Source organism: Eumetopias jubatus, unplaced genomic scaffold (genome assembly GCF_037043125.1).
Source record: "Eumetopias jubatus isolate StellerSeaLion01/CBP00866 unplaced genomic scaffold, mEumJub1_p1.0 scaffold_27, whole genome shotgun sequence".
Lineage (NCBI taxonomy): Eukaryota > Metazoa > Chordata > Mammalia > Carnivora > Otariidae > Eumetopias > Eumetopias jubatus.
This window is the reverse complement of record NW_028274833.1, coordinates 1,414,306-1,437,650: the sequence shown is the minus strand read 5'-3', so window position 1 is coordinate 1,437,650 and position 23,345 is coordinate 1,414,306. Positions and strand designations below refer to the sequence as shown.

General features: G+C 41.0%; 1 protein-coding gene across 1 annotated transcript in view; it reads left to right on the top strand.

Moving 5' to 3' along the window:
* Positions 1-1,385: 1,385 nt before the first annotated feature.
* LOC148162016 (BCL-6 corepressor-like) overlaps positions 1,386-23,345 on the top strand; it is a 53,698-nt gene continuing 31,738 nt past the window's right edge. The window contains 14 exon segments of the mRNA XM_088020461.1: positions 1,386-1,431; positions 1,434-2,611; positions 2,613-3,009; positions 3,012-3,188; positions 3,191-3,413; positions 3,415-3,555; positions 3,557-3,627; positions 3,630-4,156; positions 5,171-5,357; positions 12,800-13,039; positions 13,519-13,746; positions 14,377-14,675; positions 14,998-15,255; positions 16,587-16,753. Of these exon segments, the coding sequence (XP_087876587.1) occupies positions 1,428-1,431; positions 1,434-2,611; positions 2,613-3,009; positions 3,012-3,188; positions 3,191-3,413; positions 3,415-3,555; positions 3,557-3,627; positions 3,630-4,156; positions 5,171-5,357; positions 12,800-13,039; positions 13,519-13,746; positions 14,377-14,675; positions 14,998-15,255; positions 16,587-16,753 (4,097 nt within the window). The 5' untranslated portion in view covers positions 1,386-1,427.

Sequence of the window (23,345 nt, the reverse complement as noted above, 5' to 3'; positions counted from 1 at the left end):
TAGGTTTTTTATTCTTTCATCATATTAGAAATGGCACTTAAGACTTAAAAATGGATATAAGGACCTAAATTATAATAATGCAGGTGCTCTATTAGGTATATATTTATGTTTACCTGGGATCCTTATAATTCATATAGTTTTGTGTTGTTTTGTGTTATAATGTGTTGCCACTTCATTGTTTCAATAACAATATGCATCTTATTTCACATGGACTACCTCTAGCATTTCAGTAGGGGAGGTTCTTATGATAAGGATCTCCATTAGCATTTTTACATCTGGGAGAAATTTCAATTTGTCTTTCAGTTTTGAATGATAGTTTTGCCACAGACAGTATTCTTGGTTAACATTTATTTTTTTCTCATACTTCTATCATCCACTGCCTTCTTACCTGCAAGATTTCTGCTAAGAAATCTGTTAATAATTGTATATAATTTTTGTTGTATGTGGTGGTAAGTCCCTTTTCCCTCACTGCTTCCTAGATTCTTTGTCAGTGCTCCTAGCTAGATAAGTTTCTGCCCTTCAAGTAGATCGCAGGGTTTACCTTTTCAGTAAAATATTAATCACAGAACTGTCTTCAGATAACAGGGAGAGAAAATCAAAAGATACCACCCCAGTTTGACCCATATACTCTTTATTGATATAGAAAGGAGACAATTAAAGTTCAGTTGTCCCATGGAAAATTGTTTTGTTATATTACATATTGCCTTCCAACATCTAGGAAACGCCTGCAAGCCAGTCCTAACAGGCCTAAGGAGGGGGGAATGTGAGTTCTGTGCTCCTTGAGGGTATTTCAAAGAATATTGGAGATGGTGTCTTCTCAATTGAAAGAAGTGATTTTTGCTGAGAAGTTGAAATTCATAGAATATAATAGATGAGTTAATATATGGTCTTTAAGTGAAAAGATCCAAGATTTCTGTGTGCTTTAAAATATTGATTGAACAGAGGTATGAAGGATGGAGGTACCAAAGCAGCACATGGTCCTAAGAAAGGGATTGTTTAAGGGGAAAAAACAAGGTTTGTGAATACTTTATTTGTAGTTTATCTTTTTTTAAAGATTTTATTTATTTATTTGACAGAGAGAGAGACAAGCGAGAGAGGGAACACAAGCAGGCGGGGGCGGGGGGAGGGAGAAGCAGGCCTCCCGCTGAGCAGGGAGCCTGACGCGAGGCTCGATCCCAGGACCCTGGGATCATGACCTGAGCCGAAGGCAGACGCTTAACAACTGAGCCACACAGGCGCCCCTTGTAGTTTATCTTTAATGTTTTTTGCTCTAATGTTAGGCTGCTGTCATATTAAACCAATTTGCAGATTCTCTCCAGCTTGGGTCCTGCTGCTTTGAAGATATATGTAAGTAATAAACATGTTCTTCTTTTGAAAAGGTAGATGTGACTATAGCCCATTGGATTGGTGGCCTGACAGCACTGCACATGGACACAATGGCCTGATCCAGAAAGGCCTCTGTGTCCCTGAAAACATCATCTGTTCTAGCTTGTGTGGACTGAGCTCAGAGAAGGGTCAAGAGGGTGCCATGAGCACTCCAGGTGGTCTTGGATTTTCTCCTGAGAGATGTCCAGAGATACAGTTTAAGCCAGATACACCTGAGACAGTCACTGTTTCTGGAAAACCCCCACATGACTTCAGTGCTATTTCCAAAACGCCACCTAGAATGCAAAAAATTTCTATGCCCACAGCAGAAACAGTGAGCTTGGATAGCCCTCTCCATGAAGAACAGAGCGCTCTCAACATCAGTGATGCTGGTCATCTGCAGTTGCCCTGGGTCCGTGCTTACATGGTGAGTGCCACACCATCCATCTACCCTTTCCACAACTCAGCAAATAAGTAGTCACTGAATGTGTACTGCACCTTGCTACCTCGGCAGTCCTACAGCTTGCCCAGGCCACTACATTCTCCTGTCTGCACAAATGAGGAGCATTTTCTCTACCTGCCACCACCTGAATACATCAGTCCCCACATGCCATCATCCCTGGCTTCACCTGTAAGGCGCTCAGTGCCTTTGGCCACCCCAGATATCCCACCTTCGGTCCACTGTACAGATAAAAGCCTGCCCTGGAAGATGGGTATCAGTCCTGGGAACCCAGTCAATTCCCATTCCTATCCTCACATCCGGAATAGTGAGCAGCCTGGGTTAACCTCTGCCAAGATGGTAACCAGTGGCCTGCTAGGCAACGCATCTCTACTGTTATCCTCCTTGCCTCAGCCTTCATCCCGAATCCACGTTCCCTCCCAGGCTGCAGACACCTACTGTGAACTCCACAAACAGTACACCAGTCTCTCTACCTCTCCCTCAGCTACCTTATCAAAGCCAGATATGATACTTACCTGCAAGTTCCCTACACCTAGTCTTTCCAGCAAGTATCCTGAAGATCCTAAAAGTGCTCAGCCAGTTCTTGGGTATACCCAGAAATCAGCCGGTGAAGACAGAAAAGATGGCAGTTCACCTCCTCCGTTAAAGAAGCAAATGGTTGCAAAAGTCAGCATTAATAAGCCACTAGACTTGTCTGCTGAAGTGGTTGATGTAGATGCTTCCAAAGCTGACCATTTGAAAAAGATGGCTCCCATGATCCTTGTTCAGACCAGAGCAGGAAGTGGCTTTAGCATTGTCCGGAAGTGAGATTCTAAAAGAAACATCATCTCCTCCAGGAAATGGCTGTGCTCTCTGTAAACCTAAAATCATTAGCACAGTTCCCTTATCCTGGGTGGTGCCTGGGCAGAATCCTCATGAAGACAAGAAAAGTAAGGATATACTACTGAAAAACCAGGCCTCTGGCTGGGCAATACCACAGCAGCAGACTTCTTTATGTCCCCATGTGGGTGTCGCAGATGCCATAGTAACTAACACTTTGGGGTCAGCATTTCCTATAGGCCACCCAGCCTCTGTGTTGCCAGCCCCAGATGCCAGTGCAGATTGCTGCAAGGCCACTAGGAGCTCCACAGAAAGAATGCCGTCCATTATTTGACATGTGGGCCAATGCTCAACTGTGCCTGCAAAAAGCACAATGGTGACCCAAGCTACAGAGGGATTGAGAATGGCTTCCTGTCAAGTTCAGTATCTCTGTCTCCAAATGAGGCTCTCAGGTCTCCACCAGTTCCCTATCCCAGCAGTTACTGCCCTTGCCCAGTGCCTGTGGGCACTCCTGTAAGTACCCTCTCCTTACATAGCAACGCACCGGCTACCCTCACTCAATTGTGATGCCCGATGGTAGCCTGTTTCTTAGGCACCTTGCCCCAAAGCCTACACTGCCCCATGGGCTTTGCACTGGCCGGCCAGAGTTTGTGACCTACCAACATGCACTGAGGGGGTTGGGTATGGTGCATCCTATGTCCATACTTCACATTCCCAGAGAGATCACTAAGGAGGAGGGAAATCAGTGAAGTGGTCCTGGTCTCATGAGACAAGGACCCAACACTGCAGAACCAGTTTTCCAAGATGTTGGAAGGTAGCAATAGCAGGTTATGTCCAGAAGTCCCTGCTAACAGGAACCTAAAGCCAAGCCCCAGGTGGAATCAAGGAAAAATTGCTGTGAAGAGCAACAAACGTGTCTGTAGATCATCTCTGGGAAGAGCAAGGTGCTAAAACCTACTCAGATATGTCCAAATTGGGCTTCACAATGAGAGTGTTGGCCAGAACCCTGAATTCACCAAGTCCTGTACTGACACAGCCCTGCAGCCACACCATGATTTCATCACCCTGAGAGAGGAGTTGGAGTGCTTCAGTGATTTCCATGAAGCTTATACTGTCAGAGAGGCCCCAGGCCAGTCAGTCTTCAACTTAATCAGTGAGAATGTTCCAGCAGCAACCAAGAAGGAGAACCTGGGGATGCCAGTATCAACTCCATTCCTGGATCCAGCTCTGGGGAATGGGGGTCCTACTGTGACTTTTGGTAAAACCCAGAAGGATCCCAGTGCATTCTGTGTAAGTAGTGCTGCTCCAAGTGTGGATGTTGTCCTCACTCCTAAGAAAGACGGAGTTGATAAGGCAGAAGCCAGCGATGTCAAAGTTCTGAAAGGAAAGTCATCGAAGCTGGCAAAGAGAATTGCAAATTCTGCTGGTTATGTGGGTGACCAGTTCAAGTGTGTCACCACTGAATTGTATGCAGATTCCAGCCGGTTTAGCCATGAGCAGTGGGCCTTGCAGGTGGGCACCTCTACCCAGATTTCAGTCAATTTCCCCATCTTTTTTTTTTTTTTTTTAATGTGTAAAGATGACTCGGGGAGTATGGTAGGACAGGACATCAGACAGGGTTAATGAAGTTTATGGTAATGTATATGTGTAAAATGTGTCCACTAAGGAAACATAAGTGGTAGCACTTAGGAGGTTCATGTGTTAAGATACATTAAGTTGTTCTGTAGTTATTAAGAAGACTCCACTCAAATGCTGCTAACAGAAGTTTTAAATATTGCAAAGGGTATGTAAACACTGCATGATGTTTACATATCAATTTGATTTCTTTGCTTTTACTGTGCATTAAAAAATGTCAGAAAAGCATTGAGAGTGCCTTACACGATACTTGGTGGAGGTGTGTTTCAGCAACGTGTGTGGGATTCGTACAACTTTCCTGCACACACACACTCCTTAAATGGGATGTAAATTGTACTTGACTTTGTAGCAAATTATAGTTCGTTCATTAGATTTCTCAAAGATTTTTATTTTTACTTAAAAGATAAAGTCAAATTGCTTTTGTAATGTCATAAGGAAAGTTGGCTCATAATATTAAAAATGGATGTTTACATGAATGTAAGTATTATGAAGCTATTATTTTGTCTATCTGCCACTAAGTATGGGATCAAATTTCTTCTTTCAGATTGCAATTAGTAAAATATTATGTAAACCTTTAGAGTTAAATTTCATTTTTAAAAATAAAAAGTTTATACTCTGTTTATCTTTGTTAATTTTTTCCTGCTTTTTATTTAAATTTTTATCTCACTTTTTCAAAAGTGAATGTCTCTTTGCAATAGTATATACATGTATACATATACACATTTATATAGCATACTAGCCAAATATACCTAAGACATTATGAAAAGAATATAGTGCAAGAAACTTATTTCATAAATTGTGGTTGGTTTGTAGCAAATTTCTCTTAAGATGAGGCAAGTAGGTTTTAAGGAAAAGTGTTTTTATTTAAATACATCTCCATTCTCTGTCTAGCATGCAATGATGCACTTCTCAGAGTTGGAGATGAAAGAAATGAAAGGTAACCTCCCAATGACCAAAGATGGTGAGGTGTGCACATTTAGCTCCACTGACTGGGAAAAGCTGAAAAGAAATGAGGACAAAAAGCCAGCATTAATAGTCCCGGAGGAGGCCATTGCTGGCCAGAAGAACACTGAGACATGTAAGTAAACTCAAGAAGTTTGTGTGTCATGCCACATCTGTGAGAATAGGGTGACTCAATTCTCAGAGATGAGAGAAATTAAGACCATTATATAGTATTAGTTTTAAATTGAGAGTATTATTATAACCTGTTGTCCAGTTAGTAGCTGCTGGACTGTTTTTTCCATTCATGGAATTAAGGCCTCATTGTCCTTTTGAATGGTGTGGCATGCATAATGAAACAATTTTCTAGGACACATTTTCTTTTTTTTTAATTTAAATTCTAATTAGTTAACATACAATACAATGTTGGTTTCAGGAGTAGAATTCAGTGGCTCATCACTTGCCTACAACACCCAGTGCTCATCACAACAAATACCCTCCTTAATACCCATCACCTCCATATAGTTGTGGTCCTTCCCAATGTTCTCTTGTGGTTGACATCAAGTTTCATAGCATCGTGGCCTGGAAATATGCATGCCAGCATCTTGATCTTTCTGCCCCGGTTGAGTGCAGATTCGTGACCCGGGATGTGATCCCTTCAGGAGACTCTTCCGTGGGCACTGGAAGCTAAGGTGTAATTCTGCTGCCTTAGACAGAAATGCCCTGAATAGGTGTGTAAAGGCCACCTGGTCCAGTGTGTCATTTCAGCCCTTGTTTCCTTGTTCCTCTTCTACTTAGATGATCTGTCCTTTGCTGTGAGTGGGATGTTCATGTCCCCTACTAGGATGATTTCCTTGTTATCAGTGAGTGGCTTTAAGGTGGTGATTAATTGCCTGTGCTACGTGGCTGCTCCTCTCATCATAGGGGCATATATATGTACCGCTGTTAGACCTTCTTGTTGGGTAGGCCCTATTTGTAAGTTATAGTGTCCGTCTTCATGTCTTCTCATGGTCTTGGGCTGAACATCTCGTTTGTCTAAGAGAACTATGGCTACTCTAGCTTTCTTTCGATGTCTGTTGGCATGACAAATGCTTCTCCACCCCGTCTCTGTCCATGAGGAGGTGTCTTGGGGCCAGACATGAGTCTTTTGTACAACAGCTATCCATGGGTCTTGTTGCATTGCGGTTTTGTGTGACTTGGTGTGGTGTGTTGTGCATTTTCTAGGTTCTGCTGCTGCGAGTCTCTCGACTGGTACATTCAGTCCATTTACATTTAGAGTAGTGATGGCAAGATATGAATTCAGTGCCCTTGTGTGAGCTGTAAGGTCATTGTGTCTGTAGATTGTGACTGTTCCTTTCTGGGCTTTGTGACTTTTGGTGTCTCTTTGTGCTCAACTGGTCTGCTTTACTATTTCTTGCAGGGCTGGTTTAGGGTTCCCAAATTCCTTGTGTATTTGTTGGTCATGGCAGTTATTGATCTCTCCTTCTCTTCTGAATGACAGCCTTGCTGGATCAAGGATCCTTGGCTGCATATGTTTCCCATTTAGAACAAAATGCCAGTCCTTTCCTGGCCCACCCGGTGTCTGTGCACAGGTCTGCTGCAAGCCTTCTGTGTCTACCCTTGTTAGTTCAGGACCTTTCTCCCAAGCTGCTTTCAGACTGTTCTCATTCTCCCTGTCATTTGCAAGTGTCAGTCTGATAGGTCATGGGGTTGCCCTATTTTTGTGGATCTTGAGGGGAGTTCTCTGTGCCTCTTGGACTCAAATGCCTGTGGTTTTCCCTGGATTAGGGAAATTCTCAGATATCACTTCTCCCACTGACTCTTCTGCCCTCTTTCCATGCTTTTTCTTCTGGATTTCCTGCAATAGGAATAGAAGTTTGCTTAATATGAAGTCCCTAAGATGACTTTCGTGATCAAATAGTGTTCTTGTGCTCTTCTTTTCAGGTTTATTTTTCCCCATATTTTCTCTGCTAGAGCACTGATTGTCTCTTCTGCTTCAGCCATGCTCAGTTTGATGCTCTCCACTTGGTCCTGCCTCTCGGTCCTAGCATGTTCCACTCTGGCCAGACTAGAGTAGAGTACTTTTCTCTCTAGAGTGACGGGTTTTCTAGAGCCAGTCTTTTTCTTTTCTCTTCTTTTCTTTTTTCATTTGCAAGCCCAGCTAGTATGCTTTTGACCATGGTTTCAAATTCTACTTCAGACGTCTGACTGATACCCATATTGATTCAATCCCTGGCTGTGAAGACGAGTTCCTTGCTTTCTTCTGGGGCGAATTTCTCCGTTGGGTCCTACTGTCCTGAAGACAAGAGGAGAAAGGAAAAGAATGAAAAAAAACATAAACAGGGAAACAACAAAAGTACCAGATACCCCCAGGACCACAACAAAAACAACAACAACAAAAGTAGATCCTGGATGTGTTTTGGTCCGCTTGGGCAAAGAATCTAGATTGCAAAATTAAAGAGAAGGAAAATAAATACAACCAGATGAGTCAAATCTGAAACCTATATACGTGTGTGTGTGTGTGTGTGTGTGTGTGTGTGTGTATTATAATGGAAAGTATCCATGAAAATGAAAATTGAAAGAGAATACACAAAAAGAGTTGAAAAAATTTAAAAAAATACTGAAAAGGAACAAATCTAAGAAAGTGATATGTATAAAGTAGAGATAAAAATGTACCAGAAATGAAGAGAAGGAATTGAAAGAACAAGAGAGTAACTGAAAAAACAATCACAAACCAATGAAAGACCTAAAGTAGAAAGGATGCTAGATACTCTTCTTCCCCTAGAGCTGAAGCCTCGCAGTTCTCTCTGCTCAGGAAACTTGGTGGGAGCAGCTGTGTGTGGTGGTCTCCTGGGGAGGGGGCCTGTTGTGCTGACTGCCCACAGGACTTGCCCTAGGGGAAAGGCTTGTCCAGGGCATGGGGAAGCAAGGCCTACTTGTGAGAGTTCCCGGACTCCAGTAGGTGGCGCTGCTTTCCTCCCTAAAGTGTTTCAGCAATGATGGGTGGGATGAAAATGGCACTGCCTCCTTCTGGGTATTTACTCCAAAGATACAATGTAGTGATCTGAAGGGGTACGTGCACCCCGATGTTTATAGCAGCAGGGTCCACCATAGCCAAACTGTGGAAAGAGCCAAGATGTCCATTGACAGATGAATGAATAAAGAAGATGTGGAATATATATACAATTGAATATTATGCAGCCGTCAAAAGGAATGAAATCTTCCCATTTGCAATGACATGGATGGAACTGGAGAGTGTTATGCTGAGTGAAATAAGTCAATCAGAGAAAGACATGTATCATGTGACCTCACTGATATGAGGAATTCTTAATCTCAGGAAACTAACAGGGTTGCTGGAGTGGTGGGGGGTGGGAGGGATGGGGTGGCTGGGTGATAGACATTGGGGAGGGTATGTGCTATGGTGAGCGCTGTGAATTGTGCAAGACTGTTGAATCGCAGCTCTGTGCTTCTGAAACAAATAATACATTATACGTTAAAAAAAAGAAGAGAAGAAGAAGAAGGGGAAGGAGAAGGAGAAGAAGATAGCAGGAGAGGAAGAATGAAGGGGGGGAAATCGGAGGAGGAGACGAACCATGAGAGATGATGGACTCTGAAAAACAAACTGAGGGTTCTAGAGGGGAGGGGTGGGGGGATGGGTTACCCAGTTATGGGTATTAAAGAGGGCATGTATTGAATGGAGCACTGGGTGTTATACGCAAACAATGGATCATGGAACACTACATCAAAAATAATGATGTAATGTATTGTGATTAACATAACGTAATAAAAAAAAGGCAGCTCAATAAATAATTATTGGTGCATCTATAAAAAAAAAGAAAAAAAAAAAAAAAAGAAAATGGCACTGCCTCCCCTCTCTAGTCCCAGGGCTGAAAATTCCCGGCTCCCCACTCTTGAGGGAGCCTTCTCGGAAGGGCAATCAATCGCACTTGTGTCCCCTGTTTTCTGTCAGAATTCTGTATTCACATGCTTATTTAGTTATTGATTGATTTTCTTATGTATGTATGTATGTATGTACTTACGTACTTATGGTGTCATGTATTTAAGTACTTATTTATTTGTCATTTACTTTGTTTTTTCTCAGGCCCGGGACTGAGTTTCCAAAGTCCAACTTTTAGGGACTCCCGTGGGCAGACCGCCACTTTTCCTCCCTCTTCATGCCTACCTTTGGCTGGACCCAACCCACAAAGGTGGTCACAGGAAAGAGCAGCACTTCCCACTTTATGGCAACACAGATCACAGAGCCAGCACCTAGCCTCACCATCCCCAGCAGGTTTCCACACACCCATGCCTGGGAACAGTGCAGGATCTAGGCCCCACGTATTCTTCTGGCATCACTGGGGATCCCCAGACCATGCTGTCACACCTGGGATTCTGCTCCAGTGGGCAACCTCAGCACCTATAAGGCGGGCACCACGGCAGACTTCTAGAAGTCCCCAGTTTGTGCTCTGCAGCTTCTAATCCTTTGCCAGTAGACTCCTGCAACAGCCTCCTTCCTCACTGCCCTATCTTCAGCTCTGTCCCTGGACACTCAAGTCTGCACATCTCCTACCATCCAAAACATGGTCAGCTTTCTACTTGTAGGGTGGCACTATTCCTTTGACCTCACATTGATTTCTCGGGCTTCACAATGTTTTGATAACTCACTAATTGTATTCACGGGAGGACACAAATGTGCTGTCTCCCTACACCTCCACCAGCTGAACTCCTCCTCAGAAACATTGTTTTCAAAGGAGCACTGACCCTGAAGTTAGTAATACTTGTAATAGTTTAATGCTTTATAGAAGCCTAGTCTTTTTGGAAGAGGCTTGTTTAAAAAAAGTAAGTTAACTTGAAAATACAATGGTCAGGATTTTCATTTACCTTGTGATTTTACAGGCACCTAATTTTTCACTTTACAAGTTGACAAATGATTTGGGAGTCTCCTCAAACTTGGGAAATTCATTAATAGGAACCATCACAGGGGAAGGACCAGGAGGTGTTGGTCCCTTCCTTCTTGAACATGTAACTGTAGTTTCCTTTGTCTTACTCTTTGGTAGCAGCACACTAGGGTGTGCTGTCACAGGGCCTGGGCTTTGGAGATTGAAGCGATTGGAAGAAGCCTGAGTCAAAATCAACAAAGATTTCCCATGCCTCTTCTGTAGAGGATCATACTTTTAACATGATTAACCTTTGTTGAGATACTATCATTACCTGCAGCAGAGGAAATTGGTAACCCTCAAAGATGTCAATATTCTACTGTTTTTTGTTTTGTTTTGCTTTAGAGCTAAGTAGGCATGCTGGAACAGAAGTTAGTTTGCTACCATGGTGACATGTAAATATTGCTATGGTGATGCTTTTGTGAGGGGTAGTGGTGTGATAAAACTATGATAAATTTGGGATGTGTATGCTATGAGAGAGCGGGTATGAAACAATGAACACAGCCACAGTCATGCATGCTTGGATGACATGACAAAAGTTACCTGACCTCCTGCTTCTGGAAGGGCAAAAAGTAGCAACAAGGTTGTCAGACTCTGATGGTTTGGAGTCCTGCATATCTTTCTTCTCCTTTGTCAACAAGGGTAATCCTGTGGGTAGTTTTGAATTGACCTTATTTGAGAAAGTCTAAATTGAGATCTCCAGTAGTGTGGCACGGAGCCCTCTGCCCTGTACCTGTTAGCCTGCGTGTCTTAGGTAGTTGGGGGTGGTGTTCATGGTGATAAGGCTGAAGGTGATGATATTTAATGTTTTGGGAGGATGACACTTAGTGAATCAGGATACTTGACATGAGAGACGGTACTAAAAACTTCTCAATTATTATTCATTTTTTTCTTATAATGGCTTGGGGGCAATTTGAGGGATGCTGTGGATGGACCTAGCTTTGGAAAAGATTGTCTTGCAAAATGGGAGGAATACAGCTACACTTAAGTATGGGAGAGTAATTTTAGTATGTCTCAACTTCAGCAATAGAGGGTTCCTGATAATAATTGAGGTTAAGGAGCCATAGTCATCACAATGAAGGGTCCCTGGGTACAAGACAGGAGGGGATCAGCTGCAAGATCATGCACAGGAATGTCATCCCTACTGAGCAGCAGTGCTGAGCACCTGTATAGCATGCTTGCTTTCCTGGTGGGTGAAGAGGTGCCTTCCCCATCCAGGGAGCTTTACCAGGTGGGAAGCCTGGAGGATATAGAGGGGAAGTTTATTTTGTCCAGATGCTGTTCAGCAAGGAGCAGAGGGATGAAGTCCCCCACTGAGTCAATTCTGCCAATGTGTATGAAATAAGTCAGCATGGTTCTTCCAGGTAATTTTGAATAGGCAGGAGATGGTGAGTATTGTGGCAAAAATTCAGGTGTATTACAAATAAATTAATCTCTGTGTTAGGAAGATGCTGTGAGGGTGAAAACTTCAGTGGAAAACCTCCCTGAGAAAGGTGCCTTTTTCGAAAGTGTCAACAGTGTCAGAGATATGGGTGGATACATTAGACCTGGAGTTAAATTGTAAAATGTGGATGTGGGATTTAAAATACTAGGGTTTGATAGATTCTTATTCTTAAGACACGTGTCAAGGAACATACAGTGAGGTTCTTTGTTGCTTAAACAACAATTCTGTTGTGGATTTGAAAGACATTGTGATATCACATAGCTAATTCTGCCTTCAACCACCTGGTTTGAGTCAGGTGTGAAAAGAGACACTGACAATGAAGGGAATGGAGCCTTGTCTTTATAGTGAACTTAGATACTTGCATATAAATAAAGGCATAAAAGAGTAATGTTAGATGGGAAAATAGTGTTGCTGTGGATGTTCATGATGTTACTGAAGTGCTCGGGTCTCAAAGCCCTCCTTGTGGTTTGGAAATGGGACCACCTCTTCAATAATGTGAGAAGAGAGGACAGAGAAGGATTTGTACTAATCAGATTGAGTTGTGTAAAGTTGCCTTTGAACTTCTGCATATGCTAAGAAATCTTTCCTTTGGCTTTATTAATAAGCTTTTCTTCCCAGTGTCCTTGGCCTACCCAGGTTTCCTGCCTTCTTCTGCTTGTCTTGCATGTGTCAGTAGCAGTCTGGGCAGTAGGCTTAGAGCTCCATAGCCCTTTAGGAGAGACCATTGCCTGCTTTCTTTTAGCACTGTTTTTCTGCCCGTGTTTATTCATCATCTGTCCTGCCAACCCAAATAAATATTGGCGTTTCCATTTGTATATATAACATTTGGGACATATCTCTTTATTACATTAGGTTTCCATTTATTGAAAGAGATGGTATTCATGCCTCATGTCTCTTCTTATGTCCTTTCTTGGTTCTCTCATGCCTCCAACTATAAAAATGATAAAATTACACATCTGTACAGTATAGGAGGTAGGGCATATATGTTCCAACCAGTTCCAGTCTTGATTTCTCCTTTAACTGCTAAGTTGTCTTCACCTGGTTCTCCTTTGGGGATTTTTATTTTTGAGGATTTTGTACTTCTAATATAAGATTTGCAGTCTTTAAAGAGAAGTGTAATTTGATAGCAGATTATGTTGTCTATGGCAGTCCTGCCTTCTCATGATGATCTTTGGGCCCTCATTGTCTCTTTTCCCCCAGGTGAAGACAGTGCTGCAAAGAAATACCATCTCTTTAAAGCACTAGAAGAGAAAGATATTCCTGTTAAGAAGTACTTTGTGGACGGGTGGCCCATGAACAAACCACCTTCTATGGATATGTTGTATAGCCCCACTCTCAGATTGGGCAGAAAACACAAAGTATCACATGACAGAAAGCACACTGAGACAACTGTGGAAGAGGAACCTCTGCAGAAAGTGAAACAAAGACAGATCTCCAAAGGTAAGGTTTGGCTTTGACTGTGTGCTCAGTGGTCTCTGCATGTATACAAAGTGGATGGTCATGTCTTGCTGTCCAGTCTACACATGTGCAGGGAATCCAGAAGAAGTCCTATTGCAGACTAGTGGGAATCTCCATTCCTATTTTGGGGAAACCACTCACATATCTCCTTCGCCCAAAGCCAGATGCAGGAGCTGAAGCTCAAACATGGGCAAAGACTAATAGGTCCTCTCTCAAGAGTTGATGACATACTCAGGCAGAAGTAGTAACCACAGTCTCTCCTCTCCCTCCTCCATTAAGGGTGGGTAAGACAATTTGACCTGCAAAGGGGGAAGGTTTTTTTTTTTATTAATTTGTAGTTATTTCTTCGTTAGATGACGTAGAGGGAAAATGGAGGGAAAGAGGAGACAATTCCTCTTAGCACCTAGAACACCCACACTATACTGAGCTGACTAGACTGAAAGTGTGCATTGAATTAACAGGTCTCCATCCTAAGAAGCACCTTATAAAATGGTGGAAGCAACGGGTTTCAGCGTCAGAGAGAAACCCTGGCCAGAATGGCAAGAAGAAAATGGCTCAGGAAGTTCAACCTGAGGTCACTGCCCAGAGAAATAACAGCTCCAAAGACAAATCTTCCAGGAAAGGAGCAGAGGCCAAAACCAATAGAAACTTGTCAGATGTGCCTTTCAAATCCAGTGATAATGAACAGGGTATGAAAGTTGCCTGCCCCACACCTGGACGGTGCATCACCTGCCTTCTGTGGGAGTGGACCCATGAGGACTTGAGTAAAGTTGACTGGCTAGGATGTGGCAGGGAGGGAGTTATTTCCTGGTGTCCTTTCAGCCTCCACATTTTCTTCCACAATGTATAGTGCAGAGCACAGTTGAGAGGGAAGGAGCTTCTGTTCCTGTGATGCTACCCATCCGGGCCATCTGGCTAGGAAGGGAAAGCTGATCCTGGGAACTTGCCAACACTCTCATTCCAGCCTCAGACTGATTCTCACTGCTAGGTCTGAGCACCCAGGCTGGTTATCCTTGTGAAAGTCCTGTATGCAGGCCCAGTGGATTTGGGTGGGTAAGCAGGAAGGGTTAGCATTTGCTCCCTTTCCCCTGCTGTTTGAAAAAAGTTTCCACTTGGAATTTTATGAGTTAATGTAATTGTTGTTTGAATGTCAGATAGTTAAAACACATATGCTTTGAAACATAATTGGTACATCTTTAAAAATTTAAAGCCACTCCAGTGATCAGCACTAATGATGAGGGTTTTTTTTTTTTTTCTGTGCTGCCTGCAATTTTAATACCTGCTCCTTCTTACCCTTCCCTTTCTCTTGCACACCTTAGCTTTTCCTTTATTCTCTACTTCTGTGCCCATGAAGAGCCTTTCACCTACCAGTACAAGTACCAAATCAGCATCAATGATGCAGTCCAAAAAGCAAAAAATTAAAGAAACTCAGAAGACGCATGTGCTGTACACAGATGAAAAGAATAGCCAAGCTGCCTCCGTGCTGCAGAAATATACCAAGAACAGTGAGAAACCATCTGGGAAGAGGGTATGCAAAACCAAGCATTTGATCTCCCACGAATCAAGGCAGGGCTTGTCACTGCCAGGGAACTGCTTTGTGAAGAATGCTGATAGCAAGGTACCCCCTGACTCATCCCTCCCTACTAGTCCATCTGCTGACTACTTCTCAAAATAACTTTCCTTTTCCTGGGCTTCTCCCCCAAAGTTACTTTCCTGTTCTAGGAAAGCATGTCTCCTGTTTGTTGGTGAAGTGTCAAACTAGTAAAAATGAAACCTCTTCTGAAAACTCCACTTAACTAACCCCCACCTCCCATACCTGCTGCCTTCCCGCAAATAAAACGAAAAACTGATTTCTACTGTGATTTTTGACTTGGGTAGTGGGGAAAAAGGCAGGTCTGGAAGACAGCCTTAAATGTGTATACTCCTTGATTTTGCAATAGGTGACCACTGGAGGAGTCAAAAAGCAGGAAAAGTGCAGTTCTAACTATTATCTGTCACCAGCCAACCAGGATCAGAAATCCTTCCATTGTTTGCAACAATTATTGCCAGCTTCTGAGTCCTTACAAAGGCTGCCACAGTCAAGTTTGCGTGCAGACACTGTCCACTCACCGCCGATGCTGCCAGAAGGACGACGACTTTTGGTCAATAAGAATGCTGGTGAGACCCTCCTGCAGAGGGCTGCCCAACTTGGCTATCAGGTTGGTATCCTTGTGGGTGTCTGGATTTACAAACTGCTGATGCTGCTCCTTAAAATTGGTGAGGAGGCACACTAACTGAGGCTGGCGCAAGGAAGGGCAAGGAACTCACAGTGCAGTCCCTCCAGATCGGGGACTGGGCTGGGTGTTGCAGCTTTGCTCCAAAGTCACTGCCATATCCCCACCCAACATAGCTGTGTCAGTCATAGCTTATAGTGTCCCAGTACTTGATTATGTTCTTGTTCTAAGCCTAATGGATGTATTATAACTTATTTCATCCTTGAGACATATTTGTGCTGTCATGCATTCACGTGACCAAACTAGCCACAGAGGTGTTCAGTAATACTTGCACATGTAGTAGTCTAGCAATTTGGTTCCAGACCAAACTCTGCACCTCTCTGTTTGCATCCTCACCCTGATCTTCTACAACACTGACTCACATTGGAGTTGCCCTTTCTACGGTTTACAACATCTCTAAGCTACATTACCCTCCTGCCCTCTGCAGCTTCCTTCCCTACCACACTTCTCAGATGAAATTATGATGTAATAGTCCACAGGACAAAGTCATTTTTTGATGCTGGCATCCGCCCTGTGGCAGTTGAATGGTCAGTACAAAATGGGACTCAGCAGCCTGAGTGTGGAGCTGTAGATGATTGTCAGGGTGACAGAACCCCTACTTGCTGTCAGTCAAGGAAGGACTGACAGAATTTGCCTAGAACCCCACCTCCCTGGCCAGCTCTGTCCCTTTGTCCATTGTGCTGCAAGCTCTTCCTGATGTCATTGCCTTGAAGCAGAGCCCATCCCCGATGCATTACTGCATGGGAAGGAAGTTGGAATTCACCTAGTACCCTGTGACATAGTCTCTTGAAACAGTAGCACTTTTTTAGTTTGGAGATAGTTTTGGTTGTTGCTTTAGTGTTTGTTTCTGTTTGTTTTTTGGAGATTTCTGGATGATCTGGAGAGAATTCTCTGGAAGGGTTTTGTAGTTAGCTCTGTTTCTTGCAGATAAAATCCAGTGACATCATTTGGGTTCTCATGAGTTAAAAGGAGCAGTACCTACAGACAGGATAGATGTTGCATGTGGTATTGAGTAGTTCTGACATGCCAGCCATTCTCTTATCAGTAGCTGTGGTTCAGAAAATCAATGTGCTTCTAGCAAACACATGCTCATCCTCCCCACCAACACGTATACACTACCTGCCCAAGCTGCAGGTGGAGGTTCACAGGCCTGAAGATAGATGTCTTTGAAACTGGATACTACCAAGCTTTGGAGAAGTCATCATTATGAGATTCATTGTGCAGTCTCATAGCATTCCTCCTTCTTCTTTGCATAGGAATTGGTGTTGTACTGCCTGGAAAACAAGATATGTGATGTGAATCATCAAGATAATGCTGGCTACTCTGCTCTGCATGAAGCTTCTGCAGGAGGATGGCTCTGCATTGTTCAACACCTTCTTAAATATGGTGCTGATGTCAACTCTAGTGCCCAGGATGGAACCAGGTTAGTGGACCTTAGTGTCTTGCACAGTAGCAGATATCTTTTCTCCAGGAGTAGCCCAGTCTTGTGTGAGGCAGCTGTGAATATGTTTTGGAGCAGCTTATCAGTCAACTTGTAGACACCAGGATGGGCAAAAGGTTCCTATGATCCAGATATTAGAAATCTGTTCTTCCATTGCTGCTTCTCTTTATGAAGGTTCACAGAGAGAAGTGGGCAGCCATTGCTATAATAGGACCCTTTTCCTCTGGCTGAAGTGCTTTGTAATAGATTTAAACAGCCCCCTTCACTCTCTTTTGGGAACCAACCATTTAAAGACTAGGACATTCAAAAGTAACCATATATACAAGTGGATTTAGAATGTCACTGTACATACCAGGGAAAAGGCACAGACTAGAATAGTCCTGAAAGGACTTTATTATATTTCATGTTCATCCCTGGCAGTAGACATGCTACACTAAAAAAAAAAAAAAAAAAATGTCTGCCTTCGACTCAGGTCATGATCCCAAGGTCCTGGGATCGAGCCCCACGTTGGACTCCCAGCTCAGCAGGAAGCCTGCTTCTCTCTCTCCCTCTGACACCCCCCCCCCCCCGCTTGTGTTCCCTCTCTCATCCTCTCTCCCTCAAGTAAATAAAATCTTAAAAAAAGAGAAAAAAAAAGCAGAAAGAATCCTGTCTCCTAGACAATGATTGTAAAACAACTTAGCAGTGCTCTAAGAGTTAAAAGAAAATATGGACAGAGAAAACAATGTATAAACAAAATTGAAATATCAATAAAGACATAGGACACATAAAAAGAATTGTAGACCTAAAAAGTGCAGTAACTGAAATGAAAGCTGAGCAAAGTCATTCAAAGCTTGACTTCAGCAGGCAGAAGAATCAGCAAACTTGAAAATAGGACAATTGAATTATCGAATTTAAAGAACACAAAGGAAATAAAAGAGTTAAAAGAACTTAATTCACTTATTGAATATAATCAACTGAATTAACATATACCCCATAAGAGTTCCAGAGAGAAAAGAGAAGGGATAAGGGAGGCAAATTATTTGCAGAAATAAATGCTCAGAACTTCTGCAAATTTGTTGGAAGACATGCAGACAAAGTAAGAAGTTCAGTGAGCTCCAAACAGGATAATCTCAGAGACTCACACTAAGACATTGCAATGAAAGTGTTGAAAGCCAAAGACAAAAAAAGAAATGGGGAGCAGCAGAGAAGTGGCCCTGCTCATACCCTACTCTCCAATAAGTAGATATATTCAGAGTGCTACAGGAAAAACTGTAAACCAAGAATCCTATACCTATGAAAACCTACCTTCAAAAATTGGGACATTCTGAAATAAAGAAAAGCTCAGGAATTTTGTTATCTGTAAAATTACACTGCAAAAAAAATGCTAAGCAGCAGTCCTTAAAGTCCAGTTTAGTCCATCTAAACACACTAGATGGTAACTAGATGGTAAACACACTAGATAGGAATTCCTATAAAGAAATAAAAATTTGTTAAAGGTAAATACGTGGACAATTTTAACCTAGTTTTATTGTAACTTTGGTTTGTAGCTCTTTTGTTTTGTAAATGATTTAACAAAGTAATTTAGAGAAAACCAATTATTACTCTCTGTTTTGGAGAACAATTTGTGTGAAGATAGAAGTCTATGACATCTATGACACCGAGTTGTGTAAGAGCAGAGTTTTTTATGTTAATGACAGAGTAATAAAGGACTTTAATAATACCCTCCTCTTTATAATGCACCCGCAGAGAGTAAGTAAGCAAATAGAAGACGGCAATGACACAATATACCAATTAGATCTAATATATACACAGCACTCTACCCAAAAACAGTGGAATACACTTGTTTCCTTTGCAAGTGCACACAGGACATTCTCCACATTGTACCATATATTAGGCCACAAATGAAATTTCATTAGATTTAAGAACATAGAAGTCATATAAAGCATCTTCACTGACCACAGTGGGATGAAGTTAGAAGAAAACGAAAACAAAACGCAAAATTAGAAAATTTGTGGAAATTAAACAATATAGACTAAACAACATGGATCAAAGAAGAAATCAGAAGGGAAATTAGAAAAATACTTGAATATAAATGCAAACCAAAAAACAATACATCAACACGTACATGACACAACTTATGCTAAGGAGAAAACTTGTATTTATAAATGCTAAAGGCTCACATAAAATGATCTCAAATCAACACCTAACCTGACAACTTAAGGAATTTGGAAAGATTAACAAAGTAAACCCATGGGTTGCAGAAGGAAGGAAATACAAAAGATTAGAGTACAGAAAAAATAGGGAGTAGAAAAACAAATGACAAAATCAACAAAACCCAATACTTAGTTCTTTGAAAGATTAACAAAATTGACAAACCTTTAACTATATTGACTAAGAAACATACAAGTCTTAAATTACTGAAATACAAAATGAAATGGAGTCATTGCTATCCATTTTACAAAACAGAGCACTCAACTAATATCAGAAATAAAGAGGCATTACAAATAATGCCACAAAAATAGTGATTATAGGGCAGTGCTATTAAAATTATATTCATAGTGTTTATAAAAGGATAATTCTTGTTGATTTGAGATCTTTTGATTTTTTTAAATGTATTGACCACCATTACTTACCACTTACTATGCTCTCTGAGTCCTACTAGTTTCACAGTTATATTTTCATTTTCATTTGTATCAAGCTATTTTTCCCTATTTTCCCTTGTGTTTGCTTCTTTGATACATTTGTTGTTTAAAATTTGGTTTCAATTTCCATGTACTTGTGAATTTTCCATTTTTCCTTCTACTCTTGATTTTAGTTTAATTCCATTATTGGGGAAGATATGTGATGTGATTTCAATTTACTTAATAAAAGTTTTTCTTATAGCATGTGTTAGCCCACCTAATGATGGAGATGATAATATGTAAAAACAGTGTCCATATACATGTACGTGTAAGTAAATACAAAAGAAACTACAGGCAGAGGGTCTTAATAAAATGTGATAATTTCAAGAACAATGATAACTTCATTTGATTCTTTGCTACATTTTCTTCAGTTATTATACTAACAGCAGCCCCTGTTTTTGTTGAAGACTAACATTTATTTATGTTTACCAAGTTTTTTTTTTTAATTTGAGTGTAATTGACATAGTTGTTAACGTTACTTTCGGGTGTACAACATGGTGACTGGACAAATTTAAACATTATGCTATGCTCACTACAAGTGTAACTACCATCTGTCCCATTACATCCCTATTACAACTGTGCCTTTTACTCTTGAGACTTATTCATTCCATAATTGGAACTCTGTTATCTCCCACTCCCCTTCACCCATTTTGCCCATCTTCCCACTCCCCTCTGACAACCATCAGTTTGTTCTCTGTGCTAATAGGTCTAGTTCTGCTTTTTGTTTGTTTATTCATGTTTTCTTTTGTTTATACCTTTGTTTTATTTTAGATTCCACATACGGTATTTGTCTTTCTCTGACTGACTTATTCATTTAGCAAAATACTCTGTAGGTCCATCCCTGTGCTTGCAAATGGCACAATCCCATTCTCTTTTATGGCTCAGTAATATTCCAGTGTGTGTCTGTGTGTTCACTCACATTATGGACGGATACTTCAGTTGCTCCCATATCTTGCGTATTGTAATAAAATGCTGCAGTAAATGTAGGGGTGCATATATTTTTTTTCAAATTAGTTTTCATTTTCTTTTGGTAAATACATCATGATGCAATTTCTGGATCATATGGTAATTCTATTTTTAACTTTTGGAGGAACCTCCATGCTATTCTCCAGAATGGCTGCACCAGTTTGCTTTTCTACCAACAGTGCAAGAGGGTTCCCCTTTCTCTGCTTCCTCACCAAAACCTATTATATCCTGTGTTGTTATTTTGGACCGTCCTGACAGGTGTGAGGTGGTACCTCATTGTGGTTTTCATCTGTATTTTCCTGATGAAGAGTGATGTTGGGCATCTTTTCATGGGTGTGTTGGCCAACTGGATGTCTTCTTTCAAACAATGTGTATTCAAGTCCTCTACCCATTTTTTAACTGGGTTATTTGTTTGTTTTGGTGTGGAGTTATATGTGTTTTTTTTGTATATTTTGGATGTTAATCCCTTATTGGATATATCATTTGCAAATATCTTCTCCATCCAGTAGGTTGCTTTTTTGTTTTATTGGTTATTTCCTTTGCTGTGCATAAGCTTATTTTTAGCCTATTTAGCTTTTTATTTTTTTCCTTGCCTCTGGGGATGTGTTCATTTTTTATTTTGTTTTCCTTGTCTCTAGTAAGAAGTTGCTACAGCCAAGGTCAAAGATTACTGCCTGCATTCTCCACTAGGATTTTGATGGATTCCTGTCTCACATTTAGATCTTTTATCCATTTTTTGTCTGTTTTTGTGTATGCTGTAAGAAAGTGATCCCGTTTCATTCCTCAGCATGTGGCTATTCAATTTCCCCAGGACCATTTGTTGAAGAGACTGTCTTTTTTTCTCCATTGGGTATTCTTTCTTGCTTTGTTGAAATTAGTTGACCATAGAGAGTTGAGGGTCCATTTCTGGGTTCTCTAGTCTGTTCCACTGATCTATATGTCTGTTTTTATGTCAGCAACATATGGGTGGATTTGTTTTTTTAAAGATTTTATTTATTTATTTGAGAGAGAGTGCACACCAGTGAGGAGAAGGGGCAAAGGGAGAGGGAGAAGCGGAGTCCCCGCTGAGCAAGGAGCTGAATGTGAGACTCAGTCCAAGGACCCTGGGATCATGACCCGTGCCAAAGATAGAATTTTTTTTTTTCAAAGATAGAATTTTAACTGACTGAGCCACCCAAGCACCCCAGTAAAATACTGTTTTGATCATTGAATGAATGCGGAAGTTTTCCTTCCATTTCTGTTTTATGGAATGCCTTTGGAAGAATAGGTATGAACTCTTTTTTAAATGTTTGGTAGAATTCAGCTGTGAAGCCATCAGTTCCTGGCTTTGTTTGTTGTGAGTTTTTTGATTACTGACTCCTTCTTTGTTGGTTATTGGTGGGTTCAAGTTTTCTATTTCTTCTGTTTCAGTTTTGGTAGTTTGTAAGATTCTAGGAATTTATCTACTTCTTCCAGGTGGTCAAAGTTGTTGGCATATAGTTTCATAGTGTTCTCTTTTTTTTTTTTTTTTTTTTTTTTGGTATCTCTGTGGTGTTGGCTGTTACTTCTCTCTCATTTGTGATTTTATTTATTTGGGTACTTTCTCTTTTCTTTTTTTAAGTCTGGCTAGAGCCTTATTGGCTTTATTCATTTTATCCAAAGAATCAGCTCCTAGTATTATTGATCTGGTCTGTTGTTTTCTTATGTTTCTATATCATTTATTTTTGCTCTCATTTTTATTATTTCTGTCATCCTGGATTTAGATTTTGCTTGTTCTTTTTCTAGCTCCTTTAGGTAGAGGGTTAGGTTGCTTATTTGAGATTTTTCTTGCTTCTTGAGGGAGGCTGGTATTTCAATATACTTCCCTCTTAGTACCACCTTTACTATCCCAAAGGTTTTGGGTTTCTCACTTTCATTTGTTTTCCTTGTATTTGTCAATTTCTTCTTTGATTTCCTGCTTAACCCATTCATTCTTCAGTAGTGTGTTCTTTAACCTCCATGTATTTGTGATCTTCCTAATTTTTTTTTTCCTTCTGGTTGACTTCAAGTTTCACAGAGTTGTGCTCTGAAAATATGCACGGTGTGATCTCAGTCTTCCTTTTACCTGTTGAGGCCTGGTTTGTGACCCAGTATGTGAACTATTCTGAAGAATATCCCATGTGTACTTGAAAAGAATGTGTATTCTGCTGCTTTAGGATAGAACATTTTGAAAATACCTGCTAAAACCATCCAGTCCAGCGGGTCATTCAAGGCATTGTTTCCTTGAGGATGTAATACCCGTTGGTGTAAATGGAGTGTTAAACTCCCCTGCTGTTATTGTTTTATTATCAGTTAGTTCCTTTATGTTTGTTATTAACTGCTTTATTTATTTGGTTGATCATATGTTGGGTGCATAAATATTTATAATTGTTGAATCCTCTTGTTGGATTGCCCTTTTTATTATTATGAAGTGTCTTTGTCTCTTTTGTTATAGTTTTTGTTTTAAAGTTTATGTTGAGTGATTTAACTGTTGCTACTCCATCTTTCTTTTGATGTACTCTAGCATGGTAGATGTTTCTCCATCCCCTCCCTTTCAATCTACAGGTGTCTTTAGGTCTGAAATGAGTCTCTTGTTTGCAGTACCTGAGATGGGTCCTGTTTTTTTATCCATTCTGATACCCTGTGTCTTTTGATTGGAGCATTTAGTTCAGTTACACTTATTGATAGATATGTGTTTAGTGTCATTTTATTACTTGTTTTGTCATTGTGTCCGCAGATTTTCTCTGTTCCTTTCGTGTCTTTGTCACTTTTGGTCAGTCCTTTCCACTCAAAGAGTCCTGTTTAATATTTTTTGCAGTGGTGGTTCAGTGTTCACAAATTCTTTTCATTTTTGTTTGTCTACGAAACTCTTTATGTCTCCTCCTATTCTGAATGACAGCCTTGCTGGATAGAATATTCTTGGCTGCAGATTTTTTCCATTCCGTACT